Source organism: Danio rerio, chromosome 1, assembly GCF_049306965.1.
Source record: "Danio rerio strain Tuebingen ecotype United States chromosome 1, GRCz12tu, whole genome shotgun sequence".
NCBI lineage: Eukaryota > Metazoa > Chordata > Actinopteri > Cypriniformes > Danionidae > Danio > Danio rerio.
Window position 1 is genome coordinate 62,215,280 of NC_133176.1, and position 20,434 is coordinate 62,235,713.

Genomic DNA, 20,434 nt, shown 5'->3' on the forward strand with positions numbered 1-20,434 from the left:
CGCGCGTTTCTATTGGCTATCGCTGATGTCCGTCAGTAACATCGAGAGCTTATTGGTAGACAGAGGGTGGTCATGAAGCACAGGTGGGGTTAGTTTGAACAGTTTTCCGTTACTCTTTGGTGAAGAGATAACAGTTGCGGCTAGACAGCGTTACATTGAGTTAATATGAAGTATTTTGCTCATAAATCAACAGGTATGTATATAATATAATGCACATAATATCCTAAAGACCATTTTGAAAATATCTTCATGACAAGCGGCGTCTTCTTACGCCACGCCTTAATACCGTTAGGATTTACCGCCATTAGTATTATCAGACGATCTTTGGCTGTTAAAATATTGTTTAAACTCGTTTAAAAGTGAAACTTTTAGAAATTAATGTAATAATTATGTATAAAAGTACATCAAATATTTTATATGATCATTTCCCTGGAGAAATACGACACAAACATTCATAATTTGTGTCAGAATCATCAGAGTTTTAGTTTTCACCCCTTTTTGCTTATTCATTCACTTTCCTTCAGATTAGTCTCTTTATTCATCAGGGGTCATCACAGTGAAATAAACCAACTATTTCAGCATAGGTTTTACACAGTAGATGTCCTTCCAGCTACAACCCAGTATTGGGAAACACCCATACACGCTCATTCACACACACACTCATACACTACGGCCAATGTAGTTCATCAATTCCCCAATAGCGCATGTGTTTGGACTGTGGGGGAAACCGGAGTACCCGGAGCAAACCCACGCCAACAAGGGGAGAACATGCAAACTCCAGACAGAAACATCAGCTGACCCAGCCAGGACTCAAACTAGCAACCTTCTTGTTGTGAGGCGACAGTGCTAGCCACTGAGCCAAAAACATTTAAAAAAAAAATAAACAGGACAAAACTAAACTGATTTAATATATAGTTCATGTGAGATTGAATCATCGTGTATTATGTAGCTGTTAACTGCTAATGTTAAATGCACACATCTGCTAAAGTAAAGCCTTATTTTCGAAGAAGAAACCGAACTAAATGGTTTACCATATTAAAAGTGTAGAACACACATTTTATATATAAACAACTGTCAAGGTTAGACGTTTAGTGTTGTAATGGTCTTACAATTAGTGGTTACCATGGTATAACTACAATTACCATTGCAACCCTATGTTTACAATCAACCATAGTTTAACCATGGTGTTTCTAGTTAAACTGTTCATACATATGGTAGTCAATGTGCCTTAAAACAGTAAGTGCACTTTTACTGTATTTAAACCATGGTTACTTTTTGTGTACAAGTGACAAGTGTTTTAATTGCTGTGTGCAGAATGCATGTAAATAGGATAACAACACAACAACAACTTCTCCATCACGTTTTAATTAGTTTCAATTGCTAGAAGCATCATGCATTTACAGAATGCTCCATTTCTTACCCTTCTGAAATGCGTTTTGTGACCTTATCCGTGGAGTTCACCTTACATTTACCATGTTAAATCTCACCTGCATGTAAGTCCATTTACATAGGAGCTGCTGTGCATTAAAAAGGAAATTAACCACTGCATTTTGGATTTAAAGGGGTATTTTGAGCAGCAATTGTCATGTACACTTTTGGACAGCAGATTAGCTGATTTACTCTTTATGACAGGAGATGCTGGAATTGACTCATGGGTGTGAGAGATCAAGATTGTAGAGATCATGGACAAGAATGGAGATCTAGTGAGAAAACACACCTCACTTCGGGTGAGCAGCACAGGTGTGTTTTTCTTTATAGTGAACACAGGCAGACAAGAGGAATGCAGAGATGATCCACATGAGGCAGGTAGGAGTTTCAATATTTTCTGGATGCAGCCTTTATGATTACTCAGCGATGCAGTGTCAGACACAATGCACTCAATAGAGTGAGTGACATCACTGTGACGGGTTGGGTTAGGGGTGAGCCCATTCAATGCATTGGATGCAGCTCAGATTGCACTGCAACAGGTCTGCATCTCTCAAGAGTTTACTCCTAAGAGCGCTTGTCAGTGTTGTGATTACACTGTTCACAGAGTAGGTAGTAGCTATAAGTATTTTATGTGTATGTAAGTAGCACATTAGGAAAATGTGATTTAATTAATGCACTGATATTTTAAAAAGGTGGAGTTTAGTTCTTACTTACAATAACTATCTAAAAGTTGAGCAAATTTGAACTATTTTTATCGCATAATGTTGACTGAAAAATAGCATCGCATATATAAATGAAATAAAGGTTAAACATTATTAATATCACGAAAGCTGTATGTTCAAGAGCAGTGTTTTGTATTTAGCTTCTTTGTATTTTGTAATTTGTCTAACAATAAAAACACAGACAGAATCCTGCACACTGGCACTAAATACACACGACACAATGCAACATACAGTATCTTTCCCATGTGGAAAAATGGTTCACAATATAATGAATGTTTCCACTAGATTGTGTTTCCCTCCAGCAGGGCGTTGAGCTATTTCTCTTATGAACTTTGTGTGTCCTTAAACAGATTTTTGGGTGTAATATTTGGTATTCCTTAGAAATGACAAAAAGGCAGCAAGCCTGTCATGATTATTAAATAACTGTCTAATTATAGGTATTTAGTTATTCAATTACGCTAACTGCTGCCATTAATTTAATAGCCACAAGGTGAAGACATAAACCAACATACAGAAGTACAGTGTCTGTCTGTACAGTCTCTAGAATAACTATAGACAATTTCAATGTGGGGATGTCATTGGCTCATGGACATTTCCTACGTATTATCAAACTATTTCATAACTGTATCAAGAGGCAATTTAATCATAACTTATTGTTAAAACAGCTATAATGACATTATTTATTAAAATGTGGACCTTTTTGGATTCTCGGAGGCTGTTAAAATTTAAACTGTACCACAGAAAAAACTCAACTATTTAGTCTCCACTTCACTTCCTAATCTGCAATTGCCTCTCTGAATATCACACTAACTGTAACCAAAAAAAAAAAAAAAAATACTAATACTTCCCTTCTTAGACTTTACAGACCTGAAACTTGCCTATAGCACTTATTCATTGTTGCTCTTAGTTGTGTAAATTGCTTCCTTGTCCTCATTTGTAAGTCGCTTTGGATAAAAGTGTCTGCTAAATGACTAAATGTAAATGTAAAATACCATTGTTTTTGTTTACATCCCTCAAAATGGTCTATAGATTAAAAACAACTTTAAAGTAACAATGAATAGCTATACTGTAAGACTCAACTTTATCAACTGAAATGAGTGTAGTTAACAAAAAAAATCGACTGAAAGTTCATTCTACTCATTTGAAAAGAGTTCTGAGCTCAGTGTTAAAAGTAATAAGTTAATTAAATACCTCATTACTTCAACTTAAATGGAGCAAGTTCGCAGTACTCCTATAGTTTAGTTCAACTCAAACGGTTTGTGTTGCCTTAACTTATTGGGTTTTACAGTGTGTAGTATCTTCCTAACTAGTTTTTTCCCGTGCTTATATTCAATTTATGTTTTAAAAAAGGCATATCTTATTTATTTCTCTATTTTTTCATATTTACATTAGCATTGCAAGTATTTATAATCAAATATATTGAGTTTAATTTTATATACAGTATATGTTTATATTACTTTTATTGATTTATTTGGCCAGCGCAGTGTACATTAATTAACATTGCTTCAAATGCACTATTTAGCCAAATGGCTGTTTTTCATTGGTTGTCACTGGACAGACAGTAAAATTGTGTCCCTAAAAATAAAATAAATATTATACAATAAACAAAACAAATATAAAAGAGCACTAAAATTCACACATCTATACAGATCCTAATACAAAAATGATGTAAATTGGTATATATTTTGTCTCAGTCAGCACCATTGTTTACTAGTCAGTGCACTGATCAGGGCATCAGCTATTGTAAGTGCTGTCGAATTTGCTAAATTATTCCACTAAAATGTTGAAAATAACCACAAAAAAAAGTAACTATCATCAAATAAATACACAAGAGCATACTAACTACCGAAAATGACAGAAACTATGGGGGCAAATGTTTGTAATTTTGCAAAGTGCATTTAGATTTGTTTATTTATTTTATTTTAGCTCCCTTGTCAATCCTTTCAGTTTGGAGGTCAGGCTTCTGCATTAGCCACCATCTAAATGTTTTGGCCTCAGAAAGCACACTTGATCCTAAGCTCTCGCATTCAGCAGAGCTTTAGTGTCCTTGCGTAATTCAACCTAAAGGTGGCGCTCTAATGTTGATAAACTGACTATAAGCACTTACTCTTATTAGTTTGTGTATGAAAAGCTTGCAGACTGTGTGTAGGATGAACAGGCCCAGCGTGTCAGCTGACCTTACAGTACACCCTCATAAAAGATGACAATTATTACAAATGGGTATTTCAGTTAACAACAGAGTAAATAAATCACGATGCAAACTGAGCACAAAACACTCTCAGATAAAGCAAACTCATTAAAAATCACCAGGACACAAGGCTTATATACAATAAAGCAATAGTAGAGGAACGTTAATCGACTCAAATGTAAAATTTTAGGAAAGCAGCAGCAAACGCACACACAATAGCACCTGTATTCATCAGTTAAAGCATTAAATAACATCAGGTAAATGTCAATGTAATTCCAATGATTACAGCAACATCTTTTACAGCATATTAAACCCTCCATATTTGCTTCTGCGCCACAAATGTACAATTATTCCTAATGTAGTCCATTAGACTTATATGTAAAGACACAGCGGAATGAACCGCCAACTTATCCAGCATATGTTTTACACATTGTATGCCTTCCAGCTGCAACCCATCACTGAAAAACACCCATACACACTTGCTCACACACACACACTACAGACAATTTAGCCAACCCAATCCACCTAGCGCATGTGTTTGGACTTAGGGGGGAAACTGGAACCCATGCGAACATGGGGAGAACATGCAAACTCCACAACTGCCCCAGTCGAGGCTCAAATCAGCGACCTTCTTGCTGTGAGGTGATCGTGCCACTCACTGCACCACCGTGACGCCCATAAGGAGATCAGTTCTATAATAATAATACTGATAATATGAGTCTGTATTACCATCCCAGACTGGAAAGTGATTATAAAATCAAAAATTCAAAGAACTTTACTGTTTAAAAATTATTATAAACCTCATATTTCAGCTGTTAAACAATTATTAAGGAAGGTAATGAGATTTTATTTGACACATAATATTAAATTGTGGGTTAGAGTTCACCAAATGCTTCTGCATATAACTTTCCCCACTCTTATGTGTGTGTTTGTGTGTGTGTGTGTGTGTGTAGATGTGTTTTGATGAAGAAAAATACACACAGGTCTGAACTTAACACTAATAATGCATCTTTATACCAGATGAGCAGAACACTTATAGTCAGTTTATGCATATATGTGTGTGATTATTCATCATTTAGCGTTTCTGTAGTGGAATTAAACACATCTGCAAACATACACATAGCATTAAATCTGCAGTTTATTGAGTTTATTATCATTTGGATAGTAAAAACAGACTTAAACAAAGACAAATCACGGTCATTAAACAGCTTGTGGAAGAGTTAAACACAGGAAAGTCAATATGTTATAACTTCTGGAGGGAGAGCAGAGACTTTACAGAGGTCAAACCTTCACTGTGTCCAGCACATATGTTCACATACACACTGAGTGCTCAGCTCTAAACATACCGTAAGCATTAAAGATAAAGTAATAAGCCTTACATGTTAAACTGTAAACATTAGTCTAGGTGTCATGAGGTTTGATCCTCATGGTGATGTGTTTCAAGCTGTTGTAGTAGTTGTGATCCCAGCTCCACCAACACACACCGATAGCGTAGTGGGTGCGATCGTGACCCCATAAGTACACACCGTTGGGATTTGCATGGTGACACTTTTTATACCAGAATCCCCCGAGGAACTCTCTGGCGCAGTTCTTTTCGTACAAATCTTGGTCTTTGTCAAAAGTGGAGAACTTCATTTCATTATGGGCCGTCAAGGAGTCGCCTGCAGAGAGGAGGGAGATTCATTAGGACAATAACTCAATATATATATAAGATATCATGAGTTTTAAAGTGCCGTACCTGCTCCTCCATCCCTGAATCCAGAAATGTGCAGTTTATAGCCGTCGTCCTCAGATGCCACAGAGAAAGACGTGTAATGAGCGAAACCTCTCCTTCCTTCAAAGTCCTCCATATCCACTCTCAGCATGTGCCTCTTGTGGCGTGTCATGTGGTGGATGTGCTCCAGCCCTGTTCTCACACACACACACACACACACAACATACAAAGAACATGTTGAACCAATCACTAGACATGAACATTTACACAGACGGATGTCAGATCTCACCCATCCAGTGTTCGCCCTCCATAGACCCGAATCCTCTCTTGTACTCTTTCCATGGCTGATAGAAATTCAATGTGCCGTCCATCCTCCTCTGAATCACCTGTAAGAGGGTAATACACAACATAAATGATTGCTCGTGTGTGTTCTGATGAGTGTTTGATTACCAAAAGTCACACTCGTACCGTCCATCCTCCGTTATCTTCATCTCTGCCATCTGATACCATGTGACAGAAAGCATGGTGAGGGTGGTCACCGTCTGGATGGATGGTGTAAACCTTACTAAACCTTTCTCCTGATTTGTAGTGATGAGAACAGTCCAATGGCTTATATCGGTCCCTATAGTCGATGGCTGAAGCAACAGAGACAAGAGCTGCCAAAAACCAGATCAGCTACATGGGACAGAGATTAACATCAGTCCATACATCATGCCAGCATTAGGAAAGATGTTAGATCAGGGTAACTGAAACAGTGAAGGATGCGGGATCACTTACTGCCATCTTCTCAGTCGCTCCACAGCAGGTCACAGCAGAGCTCTGTTCTCCTAGAAGAGAGTGATGAACAGGTTAATCTGAGGTCTGGTGTAAATGTGTGAAGCTCAGTGAGGAATAAAGCAGTACCTCAGCGCTGGTGTTTTTCAGCCGGGCTCAAACTCTCTTTATATCTGTCAGACTCTCAGACTCCTCCTCTGGCTCTTTATCTTTATTTTATGTTGGAGAGGACAGTACATACGTGCATACATTTTTATCCATTCTCAACTGTTAAATCGCTAATTGTCAGATATATTAGTTTGCATTATTAGTTTGCTTCTATTTACCGAAATAGTTTTATACTGAGGGAAAAAAAGAGCTCTTTATTTACAATATTATAGTTTTCTTCTGACAGAAAAAAATTATTTAGCAAATGTCAGTATATTGTAAATATATCTCCATGTAAAATGTTTATTTTATAACCTTTTTTTTTAATATATGATTTTAAGTTTAGTTTATCTCATAATTTACACTGTAGATTAAAGTCGATGTGTTTGCTCAGTTCATAGTGCAGAATTGTCAGTGTCATATTCATGTTATATTTATGTGTTACACTGTAAAAACACAAATTAATTCAGTCATCTTAATTGTTTTTTTACAAATTTAAGTGGATTGAACTTAAAATAATTAAGTTGTCCTCCTAAATAGTTGTGTTGGTTCAACTCATATTAAATTAGTAGTTTGAACAAGCAGTTAAAGTAATTTTTGAGTGCATACACTGTAAAAAATGCAGGGTTTCCCACAATTCATTCATGCTGTCCCAACACAAATCAGTTAAGTTAATCTAACACTTTTAACAAATTTGTGTCGATTAAACGTAAAAAAATTAAGTTGTCCCAATGAAATCTTAAAAATTGTGTTGTTTCAGCTCATTTTAATTAAGTAGTTTGAACAAGTAACAAAATATATATTTTTTGAGTGTATGTATGTGCTTCTGTCGGCTTTCCTTCCTACCCTTAAGTTTACAAACTACTTTTCATATTCATTCAATTATTCATTTTGACTTAGACCCTTTATTAATCTGTGGTCACCACAGTGGAATGAACCACCAACTTATCTAGCATATGTTTTCCACAACATATGCCCTTCACTGTAAAAAAAATGCTCTAATTCCACACAATTTATTCATGTTGTCCCAACACAAATCAATTTAGTTAACTTAACACTTTTAACAAATGTATGTGGATTGAACATAAAAATTAAGTTGTCCCAATGAAATCTCAATAATTGTGTTAATTCAGCTTATTTTTTTACAAATTTAAGTAAATTGAACATAAAATAATTAAGTTGTCCTCCTAAATAGTTGTGTTGGTTCAACTCATATTAAATTAGTAGTTTGAACAAGCAGTTAAAGTAATTTTTGAGTGCATACACTGTAAAAAATGCAGGGTTCCACACAATTCATTCATGCTGTCCCAACACAAATCAGTTAAGTTAACCTAACACTTTTAACACATTCATGTCGATTAAACGTAAAAAGAATTAAGTTGTCCCAATGAAATCTTAAAAATTGTGTTGTTTCAGCTCATTTTAATTAAGTAGTTTGAAAAAGTAACAAAATATATATTTTTTGAGTGTATGTATGTGCTTCTGTCGGCTTTCCTTCCTGCCCTTAAGTTTACAAACTACAAACTACTTTTCATATTCATTCATTTATTCATTTTGGCTTAGTCCCTTTATTAATCTGTGGTCACCACAGTGGAATGAACCACCAACTTATCTAGCATATGTTTTTCACAACATATGCCCTTCACTGTAAAAAAAATGCACAAATTCCACACAATTTATTCATGCTGTCCCAACACAAATCAATTTAGTTAACACTTTTAACAAATGTATGTGGATTGAACATAAAAATTAAATTGTCCCAATGAAATCTCAATAATTGTGTTAATTCAGCTTATTTTAAATAAGTAGTTTGAACAAGCAAAAAAATTTTTTTGGAGTGTTCCAGCTGCAACCCATCACCGGGAAACATCCAAACACACTCATTCACACACATACACTATGGTCAATTTACCAGTCCCACTTTATATCAAGTGTCCCTAACTACTATGTACTTACATCAAAAAAATAAATACAATGTACCTACTGTGTTTATAATGTGTTTGAGAACACTTGTGGTGCTCTTGAGTTGGGATAGAGGTTGGGTTATGGACAGGTTTAGTGGCATTGGTAGGTTTAAGGGTAGGTTAAGATGTAAGGAATGGTCAGCAGTGTATTTACAAATGTAATTACAGAAGTAGTTACAGATGTAATTACATACATGTTTTTAATCATGCATAAGTACACAGTAAATACATGTATTTACACAATAAGTACATTGTAACAAACTATTAATTCCTGTGTAAGTACAAATTAGTTAAGGCCACACTATAAAGTGGGACCAATTTACCTACAGTATACCACGTGTGTTTGGACTTGTGTGGGAAACCCACGTGAACATGAGGAGAACATGCAAACTCCATACAGAAATGCCAACTGACCCAGCCGAGGCTCAAACCAGCGATCTTCTTGCTGTGAGGCGCCACCGCATCGCTCCACTTTTCACATGATATTCCTAATTCAGACACACACTATGACACAATACCTGACCAACAGAACGTAATGCAGTGCTTTTCTCTTTTGGGCATTGTGTTTCTTTTCCTTAGTTTTTAATAATGTTTAATGAGGCTTGGGCTAAAGCAGGGGAAAAGACCTTAGCCCAAGACCTGACCTGGAAGTGTCCTAGATCACTAACTATCGGGCCGTTGTGCTCGGCTCATTCTATGATGTGAGCCTCAACACTGCCCACTGAATGCAGATGGACCTCGAGGTGGTGTCACTGCATTTGTTGAGTCATAATTATTCATTCATTCATTTTCTTGTCGGCTTTATTAATCCGGGGTCGCCACAGCGGAATGAACCACCAACTTATCCAGCACGTTTTTATGCAGCGGATGCCCTTCCAACCGCAACCCATCTCTGGGAAACATTCACACACACACTCATACACTACAGACAGTTTAGCTTACCCAATTCACCTGTACCGCATGTCTTTGGGCTGTGGGGGAAACCAGAGCACCCGGAGGAAACCCACGCGATGGCAAGGAGAACATGCAAACTCCACACAGAAACGCCAACTGAGCTGAGGCTCGAACCAGCGAGAGCACTACCTACTGCGTCACTGCGTCGCCTTATTTCTATTGTATTTAAGTCCAAAGTGAGAACTGGACTCGTGTTTGTGTTTATTAATATTTGGTTACTGAGCAGCAACAACACTTTAAAATATGAGCAGTTCACTTGTGACTTTCTAAACTAGTCGTGTTTTGAATTTATTAAATGCATAATAATGGTGATAAGCCTGAAACCAAGATTATTCTTCAGTCTATAATCACACCAAAATCTATAATTGCATCCCTAATTGATATGCAGTTCAAGACACAACATATGAATGTGTCTGAATGTAGAAGACGCCTACTTGATTAGTGCACTGCTTTTGTTGTGCTTAGAAATACAACATGTTTGTAAGGAAAGCCACATTTTACAGTGCAGTGATGTTATGTAGTTTCAAAATACAACATATTAACATTTTAATGTAGAAAAAACCAGCATGGGTGTCTTAAGGAGCAAAAACATGGGTCACACTTTACAATAGGGTACATGCCGAGCTAGTGCAGTTCCCATGCTGATACACTTCCGGTGACCTGTTATTGTGAACTTTTTATCATTTTATACAGTTCCTTATACAGCATCGATGTTGTAATGTCATTAAAATACATTCAGTTAAATAAACTTTAGCATTTATTTAGTTGTTCAAGCGTAAAACGAGACAAAAAGCTGTTTCCTCACACACGCCCGTCAGAATCGGCAGGCTAGCGCAGAAGCTCCATTGAATATACTGGGGTAAAATAAATGCTCAAAGACATGGCGGGGGGAAATGTAATTTAATGCAGAGCTTCTTGTACAATCTGAGACCCACTTTAAATCGGATATTACACAGCCAGTGGAGATCGCTGATTTTTAAAGAAAACAGATCTTAAACGCACCAGATTTTGCATTGGCATTCAATTCACCGTAAGCGCTTAACCCAGGTTACTAGCAAAATAAAAGTCCTATTAGCATGCTTCGGCATATACCCCATAAGGTTCATTAGTTAATGTTAATTAATGCACTTACTAACATGAACAAACAATCAATAATACATCTACTACTGTATTTAACCATGTTAGTTAACGTTAATTAATGAAAATACAGCAGTTCATTGTTAGCTCATGTAAACTCACGGTGCATTAACTAATAGTAACAAGCTTGAACTTGGATGTTAATGTTGTAAATGTTTAATTATGATTAATAAATGCTGTACATGTGTAGTTCATGTTAGTAAATGCATTAACTAATGAACCTTATTGTAAAGTGTTTCCAAACTATGGCATATGGGCTTTTATATGCTGTTGTGTCATCACTTATATAGCGAGTCACATCTCTCCGGCCCCTCATCTGAGACGCTGTTCATGAACCGGCCCCCATGACAAACTAATTGAATAGCCCTGCTCTAGGCTAAGCCCCAAATGTTGGAGGAAATATATATACTTTGCCTATAGTGTTGGGCTGTATGCTAAACCTACCACAGTATTAGACTTAATTGCAAATGAGTATAACATCAATCAATATCAAACCACACTGAACTGAACTTAACTGAACGCTGAAAACTGGACTGACACAGTTTCGATCTACTAGAACTTCTGGGTTCAAATGCTGCGACACTTACATTTGGAAATGCTAATCTCTAAAATGAAATCTTTTTCTTTAATGTCCAGGCCGCGGGCAACACGGTGGTGCAGTGGGCAGCATGTTTGCCTTACAGCAAGAAGGTCACTTGTTCGAGCCCTGTGTAGGTCAGTTGGCATGTCTGTGGTTTGCATGTTCTCCCGATGTTGGCGTGGGTTTCCTTTGGGTGCTCCGGTTTCCCCCACAGTCCAAACACATGCACTATAAATGATTAATAAAGGGACTAACCTGAAAAGAAAATGAATGAATGAATGAGCTTTGAGAGCCACTGAAATAGCACATTTAAAAACAACACAAGTTGATCAAAGTGCTTTACAAACACATATAAAACCATTAAGAGCATCTTACACTGCACTTAGAACTCCACTCAAGTGAATGGAAAGGGGACGAACTACATCAGGAAGAAGCTGGACAGTCTTGCATTTTCACCATCTGCAGCCTAGACAGCAAATTCTTAGACAGACCCAAATGTAAAGAATTACAATAACCCTGTAATAATGAAATTCATTGCTGATTTAGTTCATTTTGGATTTCTATTCTGTAAGTTTTATTGACATTTATTACATTGTTCGACCCGTGATTATACTGTACGTGTAACCAGACTAATGATGTTTAAGGCACACCGTATGTACACAATAATGAGTTTAAACCAAATCAGATCCAATCATTATCTACATTGTAAAAGCGCTGGAGACCATTTCAGTGCGGTGATGTCATTGGCTCATGGACATTTACTACTTATTATAAAACTCATAAATATAACTAGAGGCAATTCAATCATAACTTAATATTAAAACAGCTCTATTAATATTATTGATCAACATGTGGCTCTTTTTAAATGCTATAGAAACTAACAATGTAGAACAGAACATACATTGGGGCCATTGCTTTTGTTTACATCCTTTTAAATGGTCTATAAAAGTAAAGATGAACTGAATTGAATCTAGATTTGATATCGGAGAAGCAGAACACATTACAGAATATAAATATGCACTTTTATTCAGCTCTACTCTATATTAATGTCACTTTACGTTTGCTTTGGGTCAGTGGATTGTTCTGTTAGTAACCTTGGAGGGGGAAATATATTGTCTATGATTGCTAAGGGTGTTTACTGTAAGGAGAGGCACATGATCACCTAAAGGACAGAAACGAGTCCTTCTGGAAGTTTTGACTATGGCTCTTTCCAAAGCTGCACACTTATATTCAACCTGTTGTGTCCACGATTATGTCTTTCACTTGCTTTGGGAACAACATGGCGTGTTTTATCTGTTAACCTTTAAGAAGTAATGGCAAATAAGTATGCGTCTGAGTTTACGTAAGACTGCCGGTGTGCCTATAAACCTCTGTGCCTGATGCAGTAGCCAAAACATCAAGTCCCCATCCAGTGGCATTTCAAAACCCCAGGATGTGTTCTGTAATATCAAAAGACAAAACACATTTATACGGAAATGATAGACATATTAGAGCTCTTAGTTTGTCATTTGGGAAAATCTGCTGATGGAAGTTTAACGATGACAAAAGGGCAAAATCACAGACAAAAATAAAATCCTCTAGAACAGCTTTATATTCAGTATTCAGTCATATTATTGTTACCCCTGGCAAATTCTGACTTAAAGTGACTTTCATTCAACCATCAAGTTTGTTTCTGACCAGAAATGACACAGGCTTCTCCCAAAACATAATAAGACGATGTACAAGAAGCATCATCGTGGAAAAATCAGTGTTGAATGTAATGGGTTAATTAAATACCTCATTACTTTAACTTAAATGGAGAAAGTTCACAGTACTCTTATAGATTAGTTTTTTAACTACACTGAAACAAATTATTCAAAGATGCTTCCTTGGTTTTACTCAATTTTTTATGTTAAGTGGTTGTAAACAATTTATTTGAGCTGCATTTAAACAATCAAATTACGTTGAACATTATTAAACTTAATTTGTTTGTTTAAATTCAACACAAATAAATTGTTCGCAACAGTTCTGCATGCAACACTTTCTTTCAATGTAGTTTTTAGCAATTGGTTTCCCTTAAACGGTTTGAGTTGCCTTAACGTATTGTGTTTTACAGTACTCAGTTGGTTTGAGTTCTCCTCATTTATTAGATTTTACTGTGCTCAAATTGCTTCGTTTACTCAACTGGATTAAGTTCACAGCACTCATATAGATTAGTTTTTGAACTTTAATAGTTTTGTTGCTGTCGGTTTAACCCATCCATACTTGAAACAACACTGCCTACAGCTACTGTATGTGGACACCTATTCATTCTACATATCGCTGTCAATCTTACATTGTCTTGTTTATTTTTTATTCATTTATTTATTTATTTTAGGGAGTACGCTGTTGTATACGCTGTTGTTTTTTGTACTGTCTAGAGCCCAAGCCAGCACCTAAGCTTTTCACTCATCATAGCACACGTGCCAATGTGGTTTAGCAAAATAATCTTGTTTTTCGATTTGTGATAAGATTATTTTGCTTTCCCCATTGGCAGATTATTTAGCTTGATTTAAGCAAAAACTCACCTTATTTTGGCATATTATTTCTTAAAACAAGACCAAATGTTTTGCTTGTTTATAAAATGCTTCTTGATTTAAGAACTTTTAGATATTTGGACTAGAAACAAGAAAAAAATCTAAGTAAGAAAAGCATTTTGGTGTATTGTAAAAGTTAAATTTTCTATTTTTGGACTTTTGATTTTGGCATTCTACCGTACAACATGACATGTTTGCTAATGCAACCGGTCTTTTTTTGGCAACCTGTATGCACGGTTAGACTCGTGTGACGTCATGTGCAGGGCCAGACAGAATCTGCAGACTTTTTTTGCTATTTCTACAGAGAATTTTGGTAAAAATCTGCAGATTTCTGCGAAATTATTTTGGAGTATCCAGCGGAGTATCATAACTAAAACCTTAATATATTAAATAAAAATAACTAAATTACTGAATAAAAACTGAATAAATTCAGATTTACACACATTTACTCAAGTAAATAAACAGAATTAATAATGGGCTAAAAATCTGCAGAATTCTGCGCACGCAGACACCGTGTGGGCCTAGTCATGTGTGACGTTGGTTGGTAATTCCCCTATAGGAAGAAAGCTGCAGAGCCTTGGGCTCATAACACAGAAGGCACGGACACCTTTAGCCTTAAGATGATTTCTGTGATGAGTGACTACTTAAAAGATCTTGGATATGTAGGAGTACTTGACCATGCAGAGCTCTTTATGTAATGACCACACTGCAAAAAATGCCTTTCTTACTTTTAACTTTTGGTCTTGTTTCTATTCCAAAAATCTAAACATTCTTGAAGCAAAACATAGCATCTTCTTTAAAGAAACAATATGCCGTCGGTGCCAGTGGTGTAGTGGATAATGCATTGACACATGCACTCCGGTGCTTACTGCAACCCGAGTTCAATTCCGCCTCGCGGTCCTATGCCGATCCTTCCCCTCTCTCTGCTCCCCATGCTTTCCTGTCAATTCTCTCTACTGTCATATCCAATAAAGGTGAAAACCTCTAATTATAAAAAATTAAAAAACAATATGCCAAAATGAAGTGAGTTTTCCCTTAAAACAAGCGAAATAATCTGCCAATGGGGTAAGACAAATAGTCTTACGTCAAAAGGAAAAACAAGATTAATTTGCTCACCCCATTGGCAGATTATTTTGCTTGTTTTAAGGAAAAACTCACTTAATATTGGCATATTATTTCTGAAAACAAGACAGTGTTTTGCTTATCTAGAAAATGCTTCTTGATATAGACTTTTTAGATATTTGAACTAAAAACAAGACAAAAGATTTAAGTAAGGAAATAATTTCTTGCAGCGCAGAATCTTATAATTAATAGGAAGCCAGTGAAGTGCCCTTAGTACAGGAGTAATGCGCGACCTCCTACAGGTGTTGGTCAAAATTTAGCTTGTTTCAAGGAAAAATATATTATTTGTTAAAACAAGACAACATGTTAAGCATGTCTAGAAAACACTTCTTGATTTAAGAATCGTAATATAATTGCTCTAGAAACAAGAGAAAAGTCTCAGAAAGAAAAGCAGAGCAGATCTCTTGTCTTATTCAGCCTGAGGGTGGCGCTCTAACGTTGATAAACTGAAGCTTAACACACATTAAAATGTTATATTAGGAGTCAAATTCAGACATCGTCTCATATTGTTAGCACTTTTAATAAACCTAAAGGAAAAGACAGCAATTCCTGAAAAAATGTAAATACCAAAAATAAAATGCCAGCCAAAGTGTCAACCGATCCTACATTACTCACTCACAAAGATGACGAGTGATGAAAATGACAGTTTCAATTAAATATAATTGTACAAAACATAAGCTCAAAACACTCTCAAATAAAACAAACTCGTAATAAGCCACACAAACACAAGGCCAAGCAGCAGCTCACTCAAAAAGAATTAACTCTTCCCTTGACTAGTTTCAAACCTGATTGTTTTCAATCAAACCTGCAGAAATTCACGAGCAGAAATAAACGGGGGAAAACATGAATCACAAAATATGTAAAATGCTAATTTACGTTTATTTGTTTACAGTGTGGTCTCGCAGTTTAGTAATGATTAACATGCTGTCAGTTCAGTTCTGTATCACGATTGATGAATTCATATGAATACAGCATTGTCTTTTAGTTCAAGCAGTCAGATATACAGTATGAACGCAGCATTTCATTTCACCAGTGATCAACAGGGGCATTCAGAACAAATTCGCAAATATAAATCATAAAAGTGTATAATACAAGTTCGGGAATTTAAGAAAAAAGTGAGAGACCAGGATTTCATGGTCGAGTGAGCACTTAAACACACCTATATGTGGCCATTGTGTTCACCTGCTCAAGACTTTACATATGCAACAAGTTACGTCATTCAGCACGCGCAGATTCCGCAGATTTCCACATTTTTAGCGCATCATTGAGTTGATTTATTTACTTGTGTGTAAATTTATATTTCTGTAGTTTTAAATAAATTTCAGTAATATTATTAACTATATGAAAATGTTCATTTGATTGATATACAATACAGTTATTACAGTCTTTTTTTTGTCTTTTAGTTAATATATAACATTGCTTGATTTACTAAATAAATGGATCTAATTGGATTTGCATTGTAAATATTAAATAAAAGTTTATAAGGTATTATTTTTTATTTCCTATATTAAGTTTTTAGTTACGATACACCCAAAATAATTCTGCGTCCGCAGCTTTATTACAAAACTTTAACAGAAATAGCAAAAAACGTCCGCAGATTCTGTTTGGCCATAGTTATGACCGAATACTGAATCATCCGCATTGCAATGCATTGAGCGAAAACATTAATTTGACTAGTTGATAAAGAAAAACATAAACAAAGTGGAGAACTGATCCACTCATGTAAGACGAAAACACAAAAGCACATGTGTATTTACAACAGTTTGAGCATTAAATAACATCAGTTAAACATGTAAATTACAATTAAACTGCTATGCTCATGATTAGAGAAAACCATTAACTTCACCAACGCCTTTTACAGCATATTAAACATCCTTATTAGTTTCTAAAAACGTACAAAAGTCTAAATAAATGGCCTAAATCATCCCACATTCAGATATGGTTGGAGATTGGTTCTGCACTGCAAAAAATGCTTTTCTTACTGAGATTTTTAGTCTTGTTTCTAGTCCAAATATCTAAAAATCCTTTGATCAAGAAGCATTTTCTAGGTAAGTAAAACATATTGTGTAGTATTGAGAAATAATATGCCAATATTAAAAGAGTTTTTCCTTAAAACAAGCAAAATAATCTGCCAAATGGGTATTAAAACAATCGTATGTCAAAAGAAAAAGCAAGTTTATTTGGCGTATTATTTCTCAAAACAAGACAGCGTGTTTTTCCTACCTAGAAAATGCTTCTTGATAAAAGGATTTTTAGATATTTGGACTAGAAACAAGAATAAAATCTAAGAGAGAAAAGCAAAGGGAGGGGGATCAAAACGGTCATGTTCATCTTTTAATTAGAAAAAATATATATTTTATTATTATTATTTTTTATTTATTGTTTATTTTTTATTTTGCTCTTTTATTGATAATCTTTTTATGTTCCTTCCTACACTACAAAAAAAAATGCTTTTCTTGTTTAGATTTTTTTGTCTTGTTTCTAGTCTAAATATCTAAAATTTCTTACATCAAAAAGAATTTTCTTGACAAGCAAAACATACTGTCTTGTTTTGAGAAATAATGTGCCAATATTAAGTGAGTTTTTCCTTAAAACAAGCAAAATAATCTGCCAATGGGGTGAGCAAATTAATCTTGTTTTTTCTTTTGACGTTAAATTATTTTGCTTACCCCATTGGCAGATTATTTTGCTTGTTTTAAGGAAAAAACTCACTTAATATTGGCACATTATTTCTTAAAACAAGACAATATGTTGTGCTTGTGTAGAAAACTCTTCTTGATTAAGGATTTTTTCAGATATTTGGACTAGAAACAAGACAAAAAATCTAAGTAAGAAAAGCATTTTTTGCAGTGTAAACAGTGTTGCATGCAGAACTGTTGTAAACAATTTATTTGTGTTGAATTTAAACAAACAAATTAAGTTTAATAATGTTCAACTTAGTTTGTTTGTTTAAATTCAACACAAATAAATTGTTTACAACCACTTAACATAAAGAAATTGTAAATTCAAGGAATCATCTTTGAATAATTTGTTTCAGTGTATTATGTGTCTATTGCTGTTTTTACTGTTATATTCTCATATCACGTGTTTATTTTCTCTGTAAAGCTCTTTGTGCAGCCTTGTGGCAGTTGGAAACGTGCTATATAAATAAATAGAACTTGAACTTGCACTTGAAAGAAAAGCATGTTTGCCGTGTATAATAAAATCAGATCTGTAATAATATCAATATGTAGAAAGAGTCTATGGGACCATCCCCACCTGAGACATTACTGTCAAAAACAACCTGTTTAAAAACAAAACAAGAGGCTTTGACTAGCGATTTTAGCAAATAATCTAATTATTCAGCTGTTAAACAGTTTTTAGGGAAGGTAATGAGCTGTGTGCATTATGCATTCTTTTATTTGACATATAATATTAACATGTAGGTCAGAGTTCACCAAACTTCCCCACTCCAGTGTGTGTGTGTGTGTGTGTGTGGAAAATATTTAACACTAATAATGCATCTTTATACCAGATGAGCAGAACACTTATAGTCAGTTTATGCATATATGTGTGTGATTATTCATCATTTAGTGTTTCTGTAGTGGAAATAAACACATCTGCAAGCATACACATGGCTTTTAATCTGCAGTTTATTGAGTTTATTATCATTTGGATAGTAAAAACTGACTTAAACAAAGACAAATCACGGTCATTGAACAGCTTGTGGAAGAGTTAAACACAGGAAAGTCAATATGTTATAACTTCTGGAGAGAGAGCAGAGACTTTACAGAGGTCAAACCTTCACTGTGCATCTGTGCCAAGGGCATGTGTTCACACACACACACACACACACACACTGGAAGTGCTCAGCCTTAAGCATTACAGACAGAGTAATTAGCGTAATGTGTGTGCCCCTGTATACATTGCATGTTTCTAGTATATGCGTTTGATCTTCATGGAGATGTATTTCAAGCTGTTGTAGTAGTTGTGATCCCAGCTCCACCAACACACACCGATAGCGTAGTGGGTGCGATCGTGACCCCATAAGTACACACCGTTGGGGTTTGCATGGTGACACTTTTTATACCAGAATCCCCCGAGAAACTCTCTGGCGCAGTTCTTTTTGTAGTCGTCCTGGTCTTTGTCAAAGGTGGAGAACTTCTGATTGTTGTGGGAAGACAGAGAGTCGCCTGCACAGAGGAGGAACATCGATGAGGACTCAATACACAGTGAGATATCAGGGGTTTTAATGAAAGTGTCGTACCTGCTCCGCCATCCCTGAATCCGGAAACGTGCAGTTTATAGCCGTCTTCCTCACAATCCACAGAGAAGGACGAGTAATGAGCACAACCTTTCCTTCCACCGAAGTCCTCTATATCCACTCTCAGCATGTACTTCTTGTTGCGTGTTATGCGGTGGATGTTCTCCAGCCCTGTTCACACACACACACACACACACATGTTAAACAAACACATCACATGAGCATCTACACAGAGCAGCGTAAGATCTCACCCAGCCAGTGTTCGCCCTCGGGAGTCCCGAATCCTCTCTTGTACTCTTTCCACGGCCGATAGAAGTTCAGACTGCCGTCCATCCTCTTCTGAATCACCTGTGATGGGTTTATATTCAACATATTAGTATATTATACAGAAGTGTTTGATTGTCTAAAGTCACACTCGTACCGTCCATCCTCCGTGCTCATCCTCTCTCCCTTCTGATATCATGTGACAGTCAACATTGATGGGACTGTCGTCGATGTAAACGGTGTGAGTCCTACTGGACCTTTCTCCTGATCTGTGGAGGTCAGAACAGTCACATGGCCTGGATCTGTAATCCGGATGGCTGTCTCTGAAGGCCGAAGCAACAGAGAGAAGCGCTGCCAACATCCAGATCAGCTACATGAGACAGAGAGAGCAGAAATGAACATCAGTCCAGAATAATGATGGCGATATGAAAGAGTGTATGAAGGATGCGGGATCACTTACTGCCATCTTCTCAGTCGCTCCACAGCAGGTCACAGCAGAGCTCTGTTCTCCTAGAAGAGAGTGATGAACAGGTTAATCTGAGGTCTGGTGTAAATGTGTGAAGCTCAGTGAGGAATAAAGCAGTACCTCAGCGCTGGTGTTTTTCAGCCGGGCTCAAACTCTCTTTATATCTGTCAGACTCT

The 20,434-nt window shown here is 36.1% G+C and overlaps 3 protein-coding genes across 9 annotated transcripts in view; 1 reads left to right on the forward strand and 2 right to left on the reverse strand.

The window, feature by feature from the left end:
• Positions 1–25: 25 nt before the first annotated feature.
• trip10b (thyroid hormone receptor interactor 10b) overlaps positions 26–20,434 on the forward strand; it is a 55,609-nt gene continuing 35,200 nt past the window's right edge. For 2 of the 6 annotated variants that reach the window (XM_073950264.1, XM_073950321.1), the window contains exons 1-2: positions 26–193; positions 1,633–1,727. In XM_073950264.1, the coding sequence (XP_073806365.1) occupies positions 1,652–1,727 (76 nt within the window). In that variant the 5' untranslated portion in view covers positions 26–193; positions 1,633–1,651. Of the gene's footprint in view, positions 194–1,632; positions 1,807–20,434 lie in introns of those variants that run through there. The other 4 variants (XM_073950397.1, XM_017357175.4, XM_073950199.1 and 1 more) reach the window with 3 other exon arrangements.
• Positions 5,461–6,879, reverse strand: mfap4.14 (microfibril associated protein 4, tandem duplicate 14). The gene is made up of 5 exons (NM_001328074.1): positions 6,830–6,879; positions 6,521–6,727; positions 6,342–6,438; positions 6,077–6,244; positions 5,461–5,999 (listed from the first exon to the last, which is right to left on the reverse strand). Exons 1-5 carry the CDS (start codon positions 6,833–6,835, stop codon positions 5,740–5,742), a joined length of 738 nt encoding a protein of 245 aa, NP_001315003.1. The 5' UTR covers positions 6,836–6,879; the 3' UTR covers positions 5,461–5,739.
• LOC100334800 (microfibril-associated glycoprotein 4-like) lies at positions 18,901–20,392 on the reverse strand. 2 transcript variants are annotated; one of them, NM_001328081.1, is made up of 6 exons: positions 20,379–20,392; positions 20,253–20,302; positions 19,950–20,162; positions 19,780–19,876; positions 19,532–19,699; positions 18,901–19,457 (listed from the first exon to the last, which is right to left on the reverse strand). In NM_001328081.1, exons 2-6 carry the CDS (start codon positions 20,256–20,258, stop codon positions 19,201–19,203), a joined length of 741 nt encoding a protein of 246 aa, NP_001315010.1. In that variant the 5' UTR covers positions 20,259–20,302; positions 20,379–20,392; the 3' UTR covers positions 18,901–19,200. The 2 variants fall into 2 exon arrangements, with proteins under 2 accessions (NP_001315010.1, NP_001315009.1); NM_001328080.1 differs by having other exon boundaries at positions 20,253–20,392.